Genomic DNA, 15,890 nt, shown 5'->3' on the forward strand with positions numbered 1-15,890 from the left:
TTTTCAACTTTTTCTCATTCCATTTACAATTAAGAAAAACATGTAAGAACAAAACAAAAACATAAGAGAAATCAATAAGAAATAGAAGAGAAAAAGGGATTGATTTGATCATATTCATATCCATAGAATGAAGAAGGAGAAAGGGAAATCAATCAGTGTGGCAAGCCCCGTCTGCAGTGAAGAAAGTGATGATAAACAGCAATTCCCCTCCGTCAGATTCTCTTGTCGTAACGCTTCTTCCAAATACGATTTCGTCTAGGTCAAAGTGTGGTTGGTTGATAATGCAGATCATTACTACGTTCTATCCCGATTTTTGCTATGTAGAATGTTAACTGTAACCAAGGTAATGCTCCTTTTCTATCAAGCACGGACACGTCAACATGGATAAAATTTTGAGAAAATAACATAATTCAAAATTCATGGAATCACAAGTGTCTGTAGGTGCAATAAAGTGCATAACAAATCATAGCTTGTTTTTTCAGATTCCAAATCATGTAGCTATCAAAATTGCTCTCGAATTGAAGAAGCTTCTCATAGACAACAGCCTTCTAGATGTGTATGCTATTCCTATCATCTTTTTGCGATGCTGGTTTTAAGTAAAATTAGTTAAATATTATCTTTCATTGTGCTTTTATGCTGCAGCTCTCAGTCCGACTTGGAAGCCAACCTATTTAAGCTTATGGAGCGGCGAGGATATGGAGAAGAGTACGTAAATCGCTATAAGATGATGACAAGGTTTCATACATTTGTAATCTCTTTATTCAATCTATACAATGCATGTATGAATAGACGTTTCGTATGTAAATGTTCTGTGTGTGTATGATTATGCTTCATTTCCCTTTTCCTGCATAGGTTTCACCATCAAAGAGTTCCATTAGTAATCCTTGTCTGTGGAACTGCTTGTGTTGGGAAGTCTACTGTTGCAACCCAGCTTGCACAAAGGCTAAATTTGCCAAATGTGTTACAGGTAGGCATTGAATGTTTCTATTATATCTGCATCTTCCCCTATCATATAAAGTAAATACTAGTTAAATTAGGTAACAAAAACTTCGATCTATCTAACCAGACCGAAATGTTTTTGCTTTTTCTTCTTTCTTCTAGTTAATTAACATGCACCTAATAGGAGTTATCTCTATACTTTATTTTGATGTTCTATATGGAAATGATTCTAACATTTTGGTTTTTTGATTCTGACAGACAGATATGGTTTACGAATTGTTACGCACATCAACAGAGTATGTCCTGAACTTCTTTATTTCATTCTCAAGTTGACTTATATTTTCGCGTTGATTGAAAGAATCTATTTGACAAAATAAGTACACCCTCCGGTCGCTATTATAAGCAAAAACCCACTTTTTTAACTTCATTCAATATATGATGTATGTGGTCTACATAATAGACTGCATACATCATTTATTGAATGAATCTAAAAAGTGGACTTTTTCTTGCAATAGCGACCAGAGGGTGTATTTATTCAAGAAAATCATAACAAACCATGATTAGGATACTTTTGGCCTGAAATTATATCCATCGGCATGTACCGGATTGTCTGCCTGTCTGTTTGTCTATATATGTTATATGTTATTGCATAGGAAATACCATGTTTGTTAATTCAATATTGATATTGGATTCGTATAGTAAGCCAATGTTGGTAGTGGTTCTGTCGCTTCCACTATGTATTAAAATTGTGTACTTCTTTTGATATATATTGTTATTTACGTGTTAATTTCAACATCGTCAAATAGAGACTACAGAGGCACTATAACACTATACCATTGCAGAATTTGAACAAATTACTATTATTCCGCGATATGGTATTTAGTTCAAAGTGTTGTCAAATAATGGTCATAGCAGTGCTAAAGCACTGTAGCATAGCAGAATTTGAACAAACCACTGTTTTCCGTGATCTTTGATTGACAAGACTGGTTAATTATATAACTCAATATTAAGTATGTTTATGTTTTAGGGTTTTTACTTTGACATTGCGCATTGCATTTGTTAGTATGTATGAACATACTGCATAACCATACATGTGAAAACCTTTGACAAAATTAAACTTTCTGTTGGCGTTTAAATTTTAGGCCTGATGATTTTCAGCTCTTTGATCACTAGAGTACTTAGTAGTATTACTCATACATTTACACACAAAATCTGAGTGATTATCTTTTATTTTTTATTTTTTGACGAATGACTGATTATCTTCTTGTGTCTTGTATAGTGTACCATTGGCTTCAACTCCAGTATGGGCCCGAGACTTCAATTCATCAGAAGAGTTAATAACTGAATTTTGCAGAGAATGTAGGGTTGTTCGTAAAGGTTTTCACAGTTCTTTCTAGCTTGAGATCTTTTATCATTTTATAAAGTGTATTTGGCTAATCATCACAGCCATCATTTTTTTTGCCAGAGTGCTATGATTAGTTTATTTTCTTTATAGTTGCTTGGTTTCATCTGTTAATTTTACATTTGGTTTGTAGGTTTGGGTGGTGATTTGAAAAAGGCAATGAAAGATGGAAAACCAATTATAATCGAGGTATGTGTATGGACATGTATTTCCTTTCAGTTTTTAGTCTTGTAAATCTGTATTTCGATTTGTTTATTTCTTATAATACCAACTATGAGTAGGTTGATGACCACACCCGCAAATTCTTCATAAACTTATTGATAGAAAAACATTTGCTTGCAATTTTTGTAACGCTTTATGTATTTCTTTCTTTTCCTCTTCATAATGACAGGGAATACATCTGGATCCTAGCATATATTTAGTGGATGATGAAAACAAAACGCCTTCCAGTGCATATGCACGAAACAAAGAAATAGATCCGGTGTCTGCGCAATTGGATGGTAATACTGCAATAAACACACAAAATATTAATGTGGGTAGTGGTGATGAGACGAAGAGTGAATCCAAGATTTTGAGCTCCAATGAGGGAGTAAATGATGAAACGGTGGATGCAGTATCAAGTTCCATGCCATCCTTGAGCCTAAATGGAAACATTACTGAACATAAAGGTTATCTATTATTATTCATATTCTAATGTTGTTTAGTTCCATACTAAGAAATAAACCATGATATGACACTTTTTTCAATCAATGTTGTCAAGTAGCGGTGGTACCAGTATACCATAATGGAATTTGTTGAATCCTCTTTTCGCTATTCCAGTTTCTGGACACTGATGTAGCGACAATAGCGGTAAAAAGAAATTCAGGGTTTTTAAAAATAATAAAACTTCATAACCTGCATGTGTGCCGAACATGAGTTATTTTTAAAATAGAAAAACTGAAAAGTCCGAGTATTACTCCTATATAAGCTATGCTCTGCGTCCGTGCACTTGATTTATGCAGCGTGCCTCTTTACATATATAATTAACTCAAGTGCTAATGTGGCTTCCGCTATTTTTTCGCAACTCTATTTGCAATTTCACATCGTGGATATTTAGCGTTCTACTATTATAACACTGGTTTCAATTTAATGTTTTGATGTCAAATTAGTTTGTCATGAAGATGTTTCTCTTGCGGAACTGGCGTTGGACAAAATAATTGTTAGTAAGGAGAAGTCAGGCCCCAAACCAATAATCGTGCCTATTGTTTTGAAGATGGCTGAATTCGATCATAAGGTTGTCTCATTGTCCATTATTTCCATGGAAGTAACGATTACACGCATAAATGGTTTTTGTTTTTATTTACAGGCACAATCAATAGCACCGTTTACTTGTAGCTTTTAAAAGTCAAATAATCTAGTGTTACTTCTCTAACCATATTTGTAGGCATTACTTGAAGAGTGGATCTCCTCTCATACATTTATCGAGAAGTGCCCAGATAAGGTACAATAAATTATAAACTTTTATTATTCCTGTATTTAAACACTGACGAGTATTTCATTTTAGTATGTTGAGAGGCACGCAAAAGAACTCAATTGGTGATTTGTTCTTTGAAAATCCTTTTAATTTTTAAATGATAGAAACTACAGAATCAGAATGATGCCAAAGAAATAATCTTGTAAAACATCAATAAGAACAGTGCTTATGAATAAACCAATTTTAGTTATTAATTTTAAAAACATTCAAACAATCTGCTCCAATTTATCATGCAACTAAAAATGTCAAACCAAACAAGCCTCAGTCTTCCTATTTCTGAACTCGGATTCATTTTTTCTTTCGTAAATCTGAATAAGGTCTCCTCCACTCGCAACTATTATTAGATATTTTCTTATATTCTAACAATCTAATTCGAACACTGAACCAGATCAGGAACTGTAAAAAGGCCACATGAATAAACTAATAAATGTTGGAATTTTGTTCAGTTCATCTGTTTTCTGAATGTTGTTAATCAATTTGCAGGATCTTGATAAGCTCATAGCCAACTTGAAAACCATACAGGATTATCTGTGCTCGTTCACATCGCAGGTGTGTCACAAAAATATAACATTACATTGATTGCTAGAATTTTTGGATATCATTTTTTTGATAACTACCAAGACAACTCCCGCATGTTGTCACAATTCAAATTGTTCCATATCTACCTTTTATTTAGACATTTTTATCTATTTGCTAGATTGCTTTTATTTATTTATTAACAAATGAGAAACATTTAGTATGAATTCTTATTTCTGATTATAGTATTACATTAAGCCCTTATAAATTTGTGATTTTAATTTTATTCGTCTGCACTTCTTATCATATACTTCAACAACTTTTACCATATGATGCTACAGGGGTTGGCCGTGGTAATTGTGTCAGCAAAAACATTTCCTCAGACATTGGATTGGCTTCATGGTTATATTCTTCAGGTATTAATTGCAAAAAATTGATTATATATGTCATCTTTGGTATTAATCTTCCCTAATCTAATAAATTAGGTCAAAGTTATTTCAGTCAACCAATTTATTTATTTATTGTTTTTCTTGATTCCTGAGCACAAAACTTAAACGACAATCATTTAGAAATGGAGGGTACGTTTTGGAAGAATGAAATCTTAGACATTCTAATATGATAATGGTAGTCTATAAGGAACAAAACCTGGCCTGAATTTAACTCATCTTGTCCTACTGAAAATGCGTAGCATTATTTTTTTACTTTCCAAAATTCGTCATTCCCTTAAAAGTAGTTGCATCAGTTACAGTTACAGGTTGGTACTTTTTGACATGCTTCTGGAAGCATATCATTGACAGCATGAATTACTCCAATGTTCCTATTCTTCCGAATGATTTTCGATGTAATTTCTTTCAGTGCATCGAGCAAGGTACTTCATTTGGGTTGCATGAAAATCTTACACCTGTGGCTGCAAAATAGATTTTATGATGATTCCATTTCTGACAGGTATGAAATTAGCAGCCATTAAGTTTTACTTCTGTTTTTAGTCTTCTCTAAAGTATTTGGTGCACTTTGCATGTAGTTGACTAAAAGGATAAATGGTTAACATTGGTTTAGGTATTCAAGTAATATCATTATTTCAATCATAGGACCCTTTTCATCAATGAGAATAAAGTTTTCTTCCTCTATCAATGGAGTTTATGCTATACTTCTCACATAATCCTTTGATGGTTTCTAGATTCAGTTGGAAGTGGATGATGCTGGAGAATAAATTACTTTCAAATCAAAAGGGAAAGGAAACTAGTTGCTCTCTCATTCATGACTTGGAAGAAAAAAAAAATCAGCATTCCCTTGTAAAACTTGTAATTATAAAATCCATCATTAATTCATTATATGACACCAAAAGGAAAAAATCCATCATTATCAACATTTTAACTGGATTAATTAATTAATTATGTATTTATTATTTGTCTAATTTTTTTTGTCTTTTCCATGGTTATTTTGTAGTTATTCTCTCTTTACTTTTTAGTACATGTTATCAACTACTCGCTCCAGTTGAATATAACCTAAAAAAAGTCAAACATCGTAGATATATATGGTTTAATTTTTTAACCAAATACATCAACTTTGTTTAATTTTTTTTTCTTTCTTGTATTTGATATCAAAGTAGTACTGTCTAATGACTAATTGACTATTGTCAGCAAACTTCTATAATAGAATAGCTCGGTAGCTTCTTTTTTTTTTTTTAAGAAAAGGAAACTTGCTGGAAGGCAAGCCCCATATAATATATAAAAGAGAAAAGAGATACAACAAAAAAGAGGGGGGGCATCAACCTGACCCTCATAAGTTAGCAAAATCTAAAGAAGGGTAAACCAGTTCTATTTCTAGCAAAATCCCAACAGATTTCCTAGGAATACTATCCCACCAAACATTGAGATTGTAAGGAAAAACCAATGTCTGCAAGCTTGTCAGCACAATGGTTTCCTTCCCTAAAAACATGAGTAACAAAAAACGACATTGAGGAGCAAATGTGTAAGCAATTAAGCCACCTGTTTCTTAAGGGCCAAGGAACAATCTTGAGTCACCAAAACCGAATCAGTTTCTAACCAAAGTTGGTTCCAACCTTTTTTAGAAGCAATTTCAATTGCAAGCATAGCACCATTTAATTCAGCAATTAAAGAGTTGGATATCCCTAGGTTGCACGTAAAAGCTCCCAAAAAGTTAGCTTCAGAATTTCTAAAGATGCCTCCACGACTAGAAGGACCATGATTGCCTTTGCAAGCACCATCAATGAAGATTAGAGTTGTTTCCGGCTAACGTCATGCCAGTTAGAGTGAGGTTAAGAGCTGAATTTAGAAGAATATTTATGTTTAAGAATCTCTTTTGGTTTCTTGAATACCATATAGCATTGAAGCAGTAAACAACAGCAGTGAGGACAACTAACTTACTTTTTCAATTTTTTTAATTTTTTTATTTGTTCACCTTGATTTGCATGTGCACTGAAATTCACCTTGATTGAATACAGTGTGGTATTGACGACTATTTTAGGGTGTACAAATATCACACCTCTAATAATAATATGGGTACTTATAAACTACACATTTTTCAACATAATATCTACTATATTTAATTTCTTAACTAATATCTTAGGGGCACCGGTTAGCATTCCTTAAAAAAAATCCATCCATATCCATTTGTTAACAATTTCTTTGGAGTGGATTTCAAATAAAAAACCATATTTATCCCTCGATCCAGTTATAAAACTGGTTGCCAAGGAAAAACCTAACTCGAGCATTCCCTTTCGAATTGCGCTGATCAAATATAGAGAATTTAGTTCCAACATCGTCGTTGTTTTAGAGCGTCATTTGGGTGAACATGACGCTACTCATCATTGTCCACCTTTATGTCTCTGCGGTTGAGGTTACTTCAGTCCAAACAACATGACATCAATGTGAACTCAAAACAGATTAAGTTTCCCTTGTTGTGGTAAACTACAACTAGTTTGGTGTTTATCTCTACTAGATAAGTGTTCATTTTTCTATGGTATATATGGTTTGCAAATGAACCAAACATGCCAATTTATAGAAGATTGTGCGTTATGGACCACAAAAACTATCGGTGCAATATGGACCATGGAAAAATCATGTATTTGACTAGTTCGAAATACATAATTTAAAATGTATCGAGCTCTCTAAACCACAAGTTATTACACATTTTAGATTGTTCCAGATAATATAATATTAACCAATACTGAGCAGTTTTTGGATTATATAATCTTAAACGGTCCAAAATTTGGATGGTAGCTTACTCACAAAGATTGGATGGTTCCATTAATTTTTCATGTGTTTTTTTTTAGTTTACTCCATGGTTCGACAACATGTTCAAACTTTCATTGACTTTTGTTACGGTTTATGTTTGCCTTTTGCCTATAAATGTCTACTCATTCTTCCCAATATCCCATTCAACCTCAAATTATCTCCTTTTTTCTTTCTTTCTTTTGTATTAGAGGGCAAGGATAGGATGTCATGGTTTCACTGTTGGCCTTTCATACAAAATGTTAAACATAAATCTTCGTAGATATAGTTTTGGGGATGTTGTGAATGGTCAAGGTTTGACGTCCAACATCAACTTGTATGTATTTTTCTGGAATTGGGAATTTTCGATTCAATTCTCACCTTTTTTTGTTCCATCATCTTGTGCTCCCAAATTCTTATGAGGGCATAGTGACATGCCTTCTCCTTTCTTCCACCTCCATATTTTTGTGCTAGAGGTGTGATTTTGGCTACCAATATTTTATACTACTTAGTGTTATGTTAATGTAAATGCATTATGGAATCATGTTCAATCAATAAAATGTGATAAATTATTAAATTTTGTTGTCAGTTTTAAATTATATCTTTTTAATAAGGGTTAAATAATTTTTTGATCCTTATAACTATTTCAACTTTTCGTTTTAGTGCCCCTAAAATTTTGCTTAGACATTTAATCCTCCAAAAATTTTCCATAATCACTTTTGGTCCCTCTTTTCAGTCAACTCATGTGTATCATTCTAAATTTTGAATAAGTTTTTGCAAAAGTATTTAATATATTATTAGAATCTCTTTCTAAAAAAAATTATGTGAACTGAAAACTTTTAGGGGACTAAAACAAAAAGTTTAAATATTTATATAGACAAAAAACATATTTAATATGGATTTGATAATCTAAAAACCATAAAAAATATTTCAGATTATAAAATCTAAATAGGGGTAAAATGATCAATTTAAACAACGATATTTTCTATATCATACATTCACATTTTTCTGTCAGGCAAATCTGGAAACATTCACATTTTTCACCCGTTTTCGTTTTGAACTAGGTTTTGTTGTAAACATGAAAGTTGTAGATAATTTTGTTAGCTTTCCAATGGCTTTGGTTTGACTTGAAAATGATTTTTAGTTTTTGAGATATGATGAAAATACTCCAAGGAGGTCTTAGTGAAATTTTATGAAAATTCAGCAAAACCGTTTCCAAGTTAATCCAAAACTTATGGGATAATTCTAAGGCTCAAAACTAGAAGTAATATGAGTTCAATTAAGGTGTTTAAGAGTATTTAACCCATGTTGTGAGTTGATCTTGGGATAGGAATGGAAGTTGTTAATAAGTTATAGACTTACAAAGAGCCTGAATCAAATGATTAATGATTGTTGGTTAGTTTAAGATATTTATATTATGAGGAAAATGTATGATATAGAAAATATCGTTTATATCATTCAAGTTGTTATTATTAATATCGCAAAGGACACTGATATCACAAGACATAGTGATTAATATTAATGTGGGGTGAAATGGAATGGAAGTTCATATTTTGTGACCGAGACCATATGAGGAATACTTTTAAAATAATAAACTTTATTTATAATTATCAAAATCCTTCATACTTTTATTTAAACTCTTTCTATTCTCACCTCTCAAATGTTATATTAAGAGAACTGCTATATGGTGCGACATATAGCAGCGACGAAACGCACGACGTCACCTCCCTCACGTGCACTCTCAATTTCTATTGGTCATTTAATTATTTTTTATTAAATTCAGTTATTTAAAATAAACAATAAAAAAAGTGAAATATCAGTGCAGAAGAGAAAATAACACATTTGCTGTCATGATCACATATTTTGTATGAACTTTGTAGATTCTAATCGACATCTTGCAACTCATCTCTGCTGTTACTTCCACCGATCTTGCTTTATTCCTTGTTTTCATTGCCGCAGTTGTTTGTCTTCAAATCTAACGAACAGAGAGACGTCATGCAACCACTACTCCATAACCTCATTCATATATGAACTTTGCAGCAAGTTTCATTTCATTATAAGATTGAAATCATCAAATCACACTTGATTTTTATATAAAAAAAAGTAAACAAGCAGTTACATGATTGATTTACTCTCCTTGCCTTTGCACCGATTCACATAGTTGCAGCCAAAAAGATCTAAGGTCAAATTGGACATTTGTATGAAATAGAATTTAAGAGAGTGGCCCCATCAAGATGCCAGGTCAGTCGCGGGACTCACACGACAGTTGTGTCGTGCATTTAATCATTTTCCTTATATTAATCTTTGTAATTAACTTTAATATCAATACTTTTTCATGATCATTAACTTTTTAAATTTTGATTGCAATTTTGATTACTATTAAATTTTTACCGTAATTTTTTTCTCGTAAAATTGTGTGTTTAAACATGTTTATAAAAACAACATAAAATTATATAAAATAAATGGAGATGTAAGAGATCAAACCACGTGCCTCACACATGCAAAACAAATGCTCTATCATTTGAGGCTATGAAAATGTTGATTAAATAACTAATATAACAGCTTCAATCCAAAAGTCTACTAGTTATTATTGAGATAATTCACACAAAATGTTACATTATTAATTGAATAATAATATTCATGTGCAATTGATTGTGGCAAATGCTTGTCAAAAAGCGTTTGTAACTAATCGTGTGGGGGATTTTGGTTTATTACTAGGAATTTTAGGTTTTTATTGGATAACGGGTAGTTTGGAATTTCGGGATTTATTTCAAATATTCAACAACTTAATTTATAAGAATGAGGTGAATCTTTTTTTTGTTACTTTGTGCGCCCTCTTGTTATTTTGCGGAACAGTTGCGAAATCTGCCCAATTCCCTCATATTCATTTGTTCAAAGACTCCCAAAACACATCCATATCAACATTTCCCCCTGAAACTACGATTCCTATATGTTTGCAATCCTTCCAAGCAGGATTCTTTTGAAAAGTTTCAGATAGCACAGCAGCAAGGCCAATAGCTCCACTTGGTTCGATAACAATCTTCAGAATTTTAAAACATAGTTTCATTGCTTTGATGATTTCAAAGTCTTCCACTGTGATTATATCGTCAACAAGATCTCGTACAACTGGCCTGTGCCACAGAAAACTCGACAAATTAATCGAAAGAAATGCTCGAAGACCATGTGATTGCTAAGGCCAATTCCCTTATATGATTGCTAAGGATTGGTTTTTACCATGTGTGGTCTCCGAGAAATGCTCGAAGACCGTCTGCGATAGTATTTATCTCTTGCAATTTTATTATCCTTCCGGCTGCTTTGGATTGAGCTGCATCATCAGCTCCTTTAGGCTCAGCAGCCAAAATACGAATAGCCGGATTAATCGCCTTGGCAGCTATTGCTATTCCTGCTATCATACCGCCGCCTGCAAGTATCATTTTGTAACAAAATCGATAAGAGGATACTAAATTATATGCAAATTGTGAAACATTTTGATGATGGATTGACGTAAAAAAGAGAGAACAAACCACTTATTGGTACTACAAGTGTATCGATTTGAGGGATTTGTTCAAGAAACTCCAAGGATATGGTACCTTGGCCACTATAAGATCAACCAGCAAACATGTCAAAGAGCAAAAGAGAAGTATATAAATAAGTTGTATAATAAGTGTTTATGTTACAAACACTAAGTTAAGTTGTTTATCTAAATAAGTCCTACATGGTGAACTATTATGTAAAGAATAAGTCCACCTTGTGATAATCGGCGTTGTTGACAAGCTATTAGCACAAAAATGTTAAAACACGATATTCTACCTCATTATGCGGCCATCATTTGAAGAAGGTATATAGATAGCACTTGTTTCTTGCCTCACTTTGTTCATAACTTCTTCTCTTGACTGCATATTATCCTCAGCCAAATTAACGTTTCCATCGTACCTCTTAATATTTTCAACTTTACAAGATGGTGCACTTTTCGGAACCACAATAAATGCAGGGATCCCCCTTATCTTTGCTGCCAAAGATAATGCAGCAGCATGGTTCCCACTGATTGTAGAAAACAGAAATAAATATACTTCATCAAATAAATATACTTCACCAAATGGTTGTTCAAATATAATTACGGCATAAACACACCTGCTGTGTGTAGTTACTCCTTTAGAAGCCTCTTCATCGGTCAGAGAGAGAACAGCGTTGCATGCACCCCTAAATTTAAAAGCTCCGCTAATGGTCATAGAATACAAAAGGAAATATTATATATTATTTTCTTCTTTATTCTTTTCTTAAAAGTGTACGAGTTAGATATAGTATTTATTTATGTTCATCAAAAAGTTATTATCACTCACCTTTTTTGGAAATTTTCACACTTAAAATATAGTTTTCTTCCAGATATGTCATCTAGAGAGGTGGAGGAGAGAACTGGAGTTCTATGGACCAATGATTTAATCCTATCGTATGCTTCTTTTACTGAGGATATGTCAGCGGCATATTTTGTCGTTTCACCCTCCATTTCAATGCTAGTAATTGATCTAGAAAATAAAAATATTAAGATACAAAAATCAATCTTTTTATAGGGGTCCGTCCAATGATAAAATAAATAAATATTATCCCTGTCTATTTGAAAGTATGATTACTTTACATGATTTGTCTTCTATGTATAATAAGCCGTGTGATGGCTTATTATCATTTTAAGAGGAAAAAAGTTCTCTTTTATTTTTCAAGGAAAACCAAGAAAATGTTATTCTTACATTGTAAGAATTACCATTTCCGTAAACAAAATACCGAATATATAATTAAACGTACTTATGACAACAAAAACACTAAATGTACAAAAGAAACATATTGATAAATAAAGGAGTCGACAGAAGCTAAACACACACCTTGATAGCAAACAACGGATGAAGAAATAGGCAAAAATGTGTGCCTTTTCACTTTAGAGTGTTACATATATATATAGGGAAAATAGAACCACTCATCAGTGCCCCCATTTAATTTACCATTAAAAGATGATCATCGGTCAATCCTTGCATTCATATATCATACTTATCTAATCTTACTTACCAAAGCTTGTTTGGTCAAGCTATTACTAACCCTAATTTTTCCCTTCACTTTGAAAGCATTCAATTCTTCTAAGTGGTAACTGGTAATCCACCAAACATTCCACTTTGTAATTCCAATTTCCTATGTGCTGATACCAACGTGTATTTTGACTGTCAGGCTTAATTTTATCAGTTTCCAATGTTAACTCATGTTACCAAGAATTTATAGAGCTTGCTATTCTTTTCCTCTCTATTCAATTTTAATTCAACGCTCCATCGTAATATGTTCAGTCTCCACATTATTTTCTCTTTTTCCTCTCACTCTATCGCATCTTCCCTCATCCTTCCACCCTATTTTTCTAAGGTTTCTCCTTGACCCTTTCGCTGAGTTTTGATCAACGGAAAATTGATCAACGGAAAATGTCCCTTTTTAAATCCGCTCAAGAAGTTTAGGAATCTGCTGCGAGGTATTATTCTTATATTCAACGCTCCAGTTTTGTCTTAAATATTTTAATCCGAGCCATTGAGAATTTATTTGCAGATACCAAATATTTGTTTGATCAAATTAGTATTAAATTGTTCATCAATTGTTTTTAATTTTTTTAGACAAAATGTATGTTGTTGGATTCATGCTTTGTTTCTGCAAATAGATGTTGTTGGTGGTTTGTTTTTAGCTCTTAACACAATCTTAATTAACTCTTTGGTTAAGCTTATTAGGTTAAGCTTTAGTTTAACCCTAATCATAATCTTGGAATCATCAATTAGGTTTTGTGAGTTTTGGTTATCTGTCTCTTTTTATGTTTCAAGCAGATTTTAGATAATTTTTGAAGTGTTTAGAGCAAAGGTTCTGTCAGATTCTACGTGATGCTAGATTATACTTTCAACATGATTTTCTTCACTAATTCTCCTTTTTTTTTCTGTTCATTTTTAGTTTTGGTTCTATTCTGAAAAGTAATTGATTTATTTTTAGTCTTGGTTCCATTTTCTTTACTAAAATTATCATCTTGGAAATTGAACATGAATGCACAAGACTGTACTATAACGAGATTTAATGTCATAGAGTTAGATTTTAATGGGTACTACTAATTTTCTTTTAAAATGAGTAAAGTCTTTGATAGTGTGGGTGTCTCCTTCTATAGGTTTCAAATTTCAAGTTATACATATGTGAGTTTCTGTCATATGCGTGTATTCTAATCTCTTTCTTAAATTTTGACAAGTCGGTGATTTACATGGTTTAATATTTTTTGAAGTGATGCTTGGCAAAATTGCATGGTTTCTATTGGGTTTAATTGTTTGTAAGTTGTGTGATTGAAACTATATGTGATCCTTTTGTCTCTGTTGGCATAAATCATATTTTTTTCTCTCAAATTTTTAAATTTATATTGGTTGAAATAAGGCTAAAGCATAGCATAGGAGCTTCATTGGTTGTGATTTTGACAGGTTCAAGTGTATTGGAGTAGCCCAAATCTCACCCTCAAATATAACTTTTTTGTCTTCAACATGTTCATTATTAACTATGTGGAAGGAAGATTTGTTTTCCCTATGCTTGCTATCAGTACCATCATAAATGATATGTGGAAGGAAGAATCACCAATGAAGCACTTTGACACCAACAATGAGAGGTAAATGAGCTATTAGGAGGGGAGCAAGAGTAAGGTTCGATTTTTGAGAGAGGATTTAGACTTGAGGTAGTGGTGATGTTTTGTGGAGAACATGTAAATGCAGCAGGAGGAGTTTGTGGGGGTGAATGGCTTGCTGAGGGAAGGTTTTGTTGATCGACAAAGGAGAGGAGTTCAGAGAAGGTTTGTTTTGATTTTTCCATTTTTGATTTGAGGATAGAATGAATGACTATGGAAGAATGAAGTTTTATGGTGAGGAAGAAAATATTGGAGTGGACAAGAGTGATGGCTTTGAGTTGATGTTAATAGCATAGTTATGTCTACGTAATCAGAAAAGAAAATGATGAAATTTTTAGGTTAGCCTTTTTATCAAGTTGAGATCAAGGAGATGAACGGCCGTGATTAGCTTATGAGAAAAGGATCTTTTTTGATTAGTGTTACAAAGCAGAAAGGAAAGGCGTGTGAGTTGAGAGAAACAAGGAAGAAAATCAATTAATTGGAATATTTTGTGGAGAAGTGGAACGGTTAATTTGAAAATCAATTAACAAGAGAGAAAGAAATAATGATACTAATAAAAATGTATTTCTTTTCTTGTGTCAGCCGAAAAAAAATTAATATTTAAAAGGATTGTTAATTATTTTTAGTTTATCTTTTAAGAGAAGAAAACGATCCTCTACTAATGGTTTTGTAAAAATATCAGCTAATTGATCGTTTGTATTAATAAAAACAAGTTCAACTTCCTTTTTACTCACATGGTCACGAATAAAGTGATGCTTAATTTCGATGTGTTTTGATCTGGAATGTTGAATAGGATTTTTTGATAAATTTATAGCACTAGTATTATCGCATAATATTTGAATATTTGCGTACCTTAGAGAAAAATCTTCTAATTGATTTCTAATCCATAATACCTGAGAGCAGCAGTTTGCAGCGGAAATATATTCAGCTTCTGTGGTGGATAGTGCTATAGTGCTTTGTTTTCGACAACACCAGCTGACTAAAGCTTCTCCAAGTAGTTGACATGCGCCACTTGTACTTTTTCTTTCTATTTTATCTCCGGCGTAGTCAGCATCACAATATGCCATAAGATCAAAATGTGTTCCCTTTTTATACCATAGACCGACACTTGGAGTGCCTACAAGGTATCTGAAAATTCTTTTAACTGCGGTGTAGTGTGACTCTTTTGGAGCAGTTTGAAATCTAGCACATAGACCAACTGCAAAAACAATGTCAGGTCTACTGGCAGTTAAATATAAAAGAGAACCTATCATTCCTCTATATTCTTTTTCAGAAAAATCTTTTCCATTTTCATCTTTGTCAAGATTTGATGAAGGGTGCATAGGAGTAGTCATAATTTTGGCTTCATTCATTTTATATTTTTTAAGAAGATCTTTGATATATTTTTCTTGACAAATGAAAATACCATCTTTGTGTTGTTTGACTTGTAATCCCAAAAAGAATTTAAGTTCCCCCATCATACTCATTTCAAATTCACTTTCCATGAGTTTTGAAAAATCATCACACATTTTTTCATTTGTAGCTCCAAAAATGATATCATCGACGTACACTTGTACGATTAATAAATCATTTTTGTCAATTTTTCTAAAAAGTGTGGTGTCAATTTTTCCTCGTGAA

The 15,890-nt window shown here is 32.6% G+C and overlaps 2 protein-coding genes across 2 annotated transcripts; one reads left to right on the forward strand and one right to left on the reverse strand.

Moving 5' to 3' along the window:
- Window positions 1-123: 123 nt before the first annotated feature.
- On the forward strand, window positions 124-5,720 carry LOC25483681 (uncharacterized). The gene is made up of 14 exons (XM_039835039.1): window positions 124-343; window positions 483-556; window positions 643-735; window positions 853-967; window positions 1,198-1,235; window positions 2,219-2,316; window positions 2,475-2,530; window positions 2,733-3,009; window positions 3,490-3,614; window positions 3,765-3,821; window positions 4,338-4,403; window positions 4,712-4,786; window positions 5,226-5,315; window positions 5,548-5,720. Exons 1-13 carry the CDS (start codon window positions 326-328, stop codon window positions 5,286-5,288), a joined length of 1,155 nt encoding a protein of 384 aa, XP_039690973.1. The 5' UTR covers window positions 124-325; the 3' UTR covers window positions 5,289-5,315; window positions 5,548-5,720.
- Window positions 5,721-10,487: 4,767 nt separating this feature from the next.
- Window positions 10,488-12,362, reverse strand: LOC120578243 (serine racemase). Its single transcript, XM_039830724.1, has 7 exons — window positions 12,346-12,362; window positions 11,944-12,126; window positions 11,735-11,821; window positions 11,414-11,644; window positions 11,128-11,201; window positions 10,838-11,024; window positions 10,488-10,734 (listed from the first exon to the last, which is right to left on the reverse strand). The coding sequence occupies exons 1-7, from the start codon at window positions 12,360-12,362 to the stop codon at window positions 10,488-10,490; spliced, it is 1,026 nt and encodes a 341-aa protein (XP_039686658.1).
- Between the last annotated feature and the right edge of the window lie 3,528 nt (window positions 12,363-15,890).

Source organism: Medicago truncatula, chromosome 1 (genome assembly GCF_003473485.1).
Source record: "Medicago truncatula cultivar Jemalong A17 chromosome 1, MtrunA17r5.0-ANR, whole genome shotgun sequence".
Taxonomy (NCBI): domain Eukaryota; kingdom Viridiplantae; phylum Streptophyta; class Magnoliopsida; order Fabales; family Fabaceae; genus Medicago; species Medicago truncatula.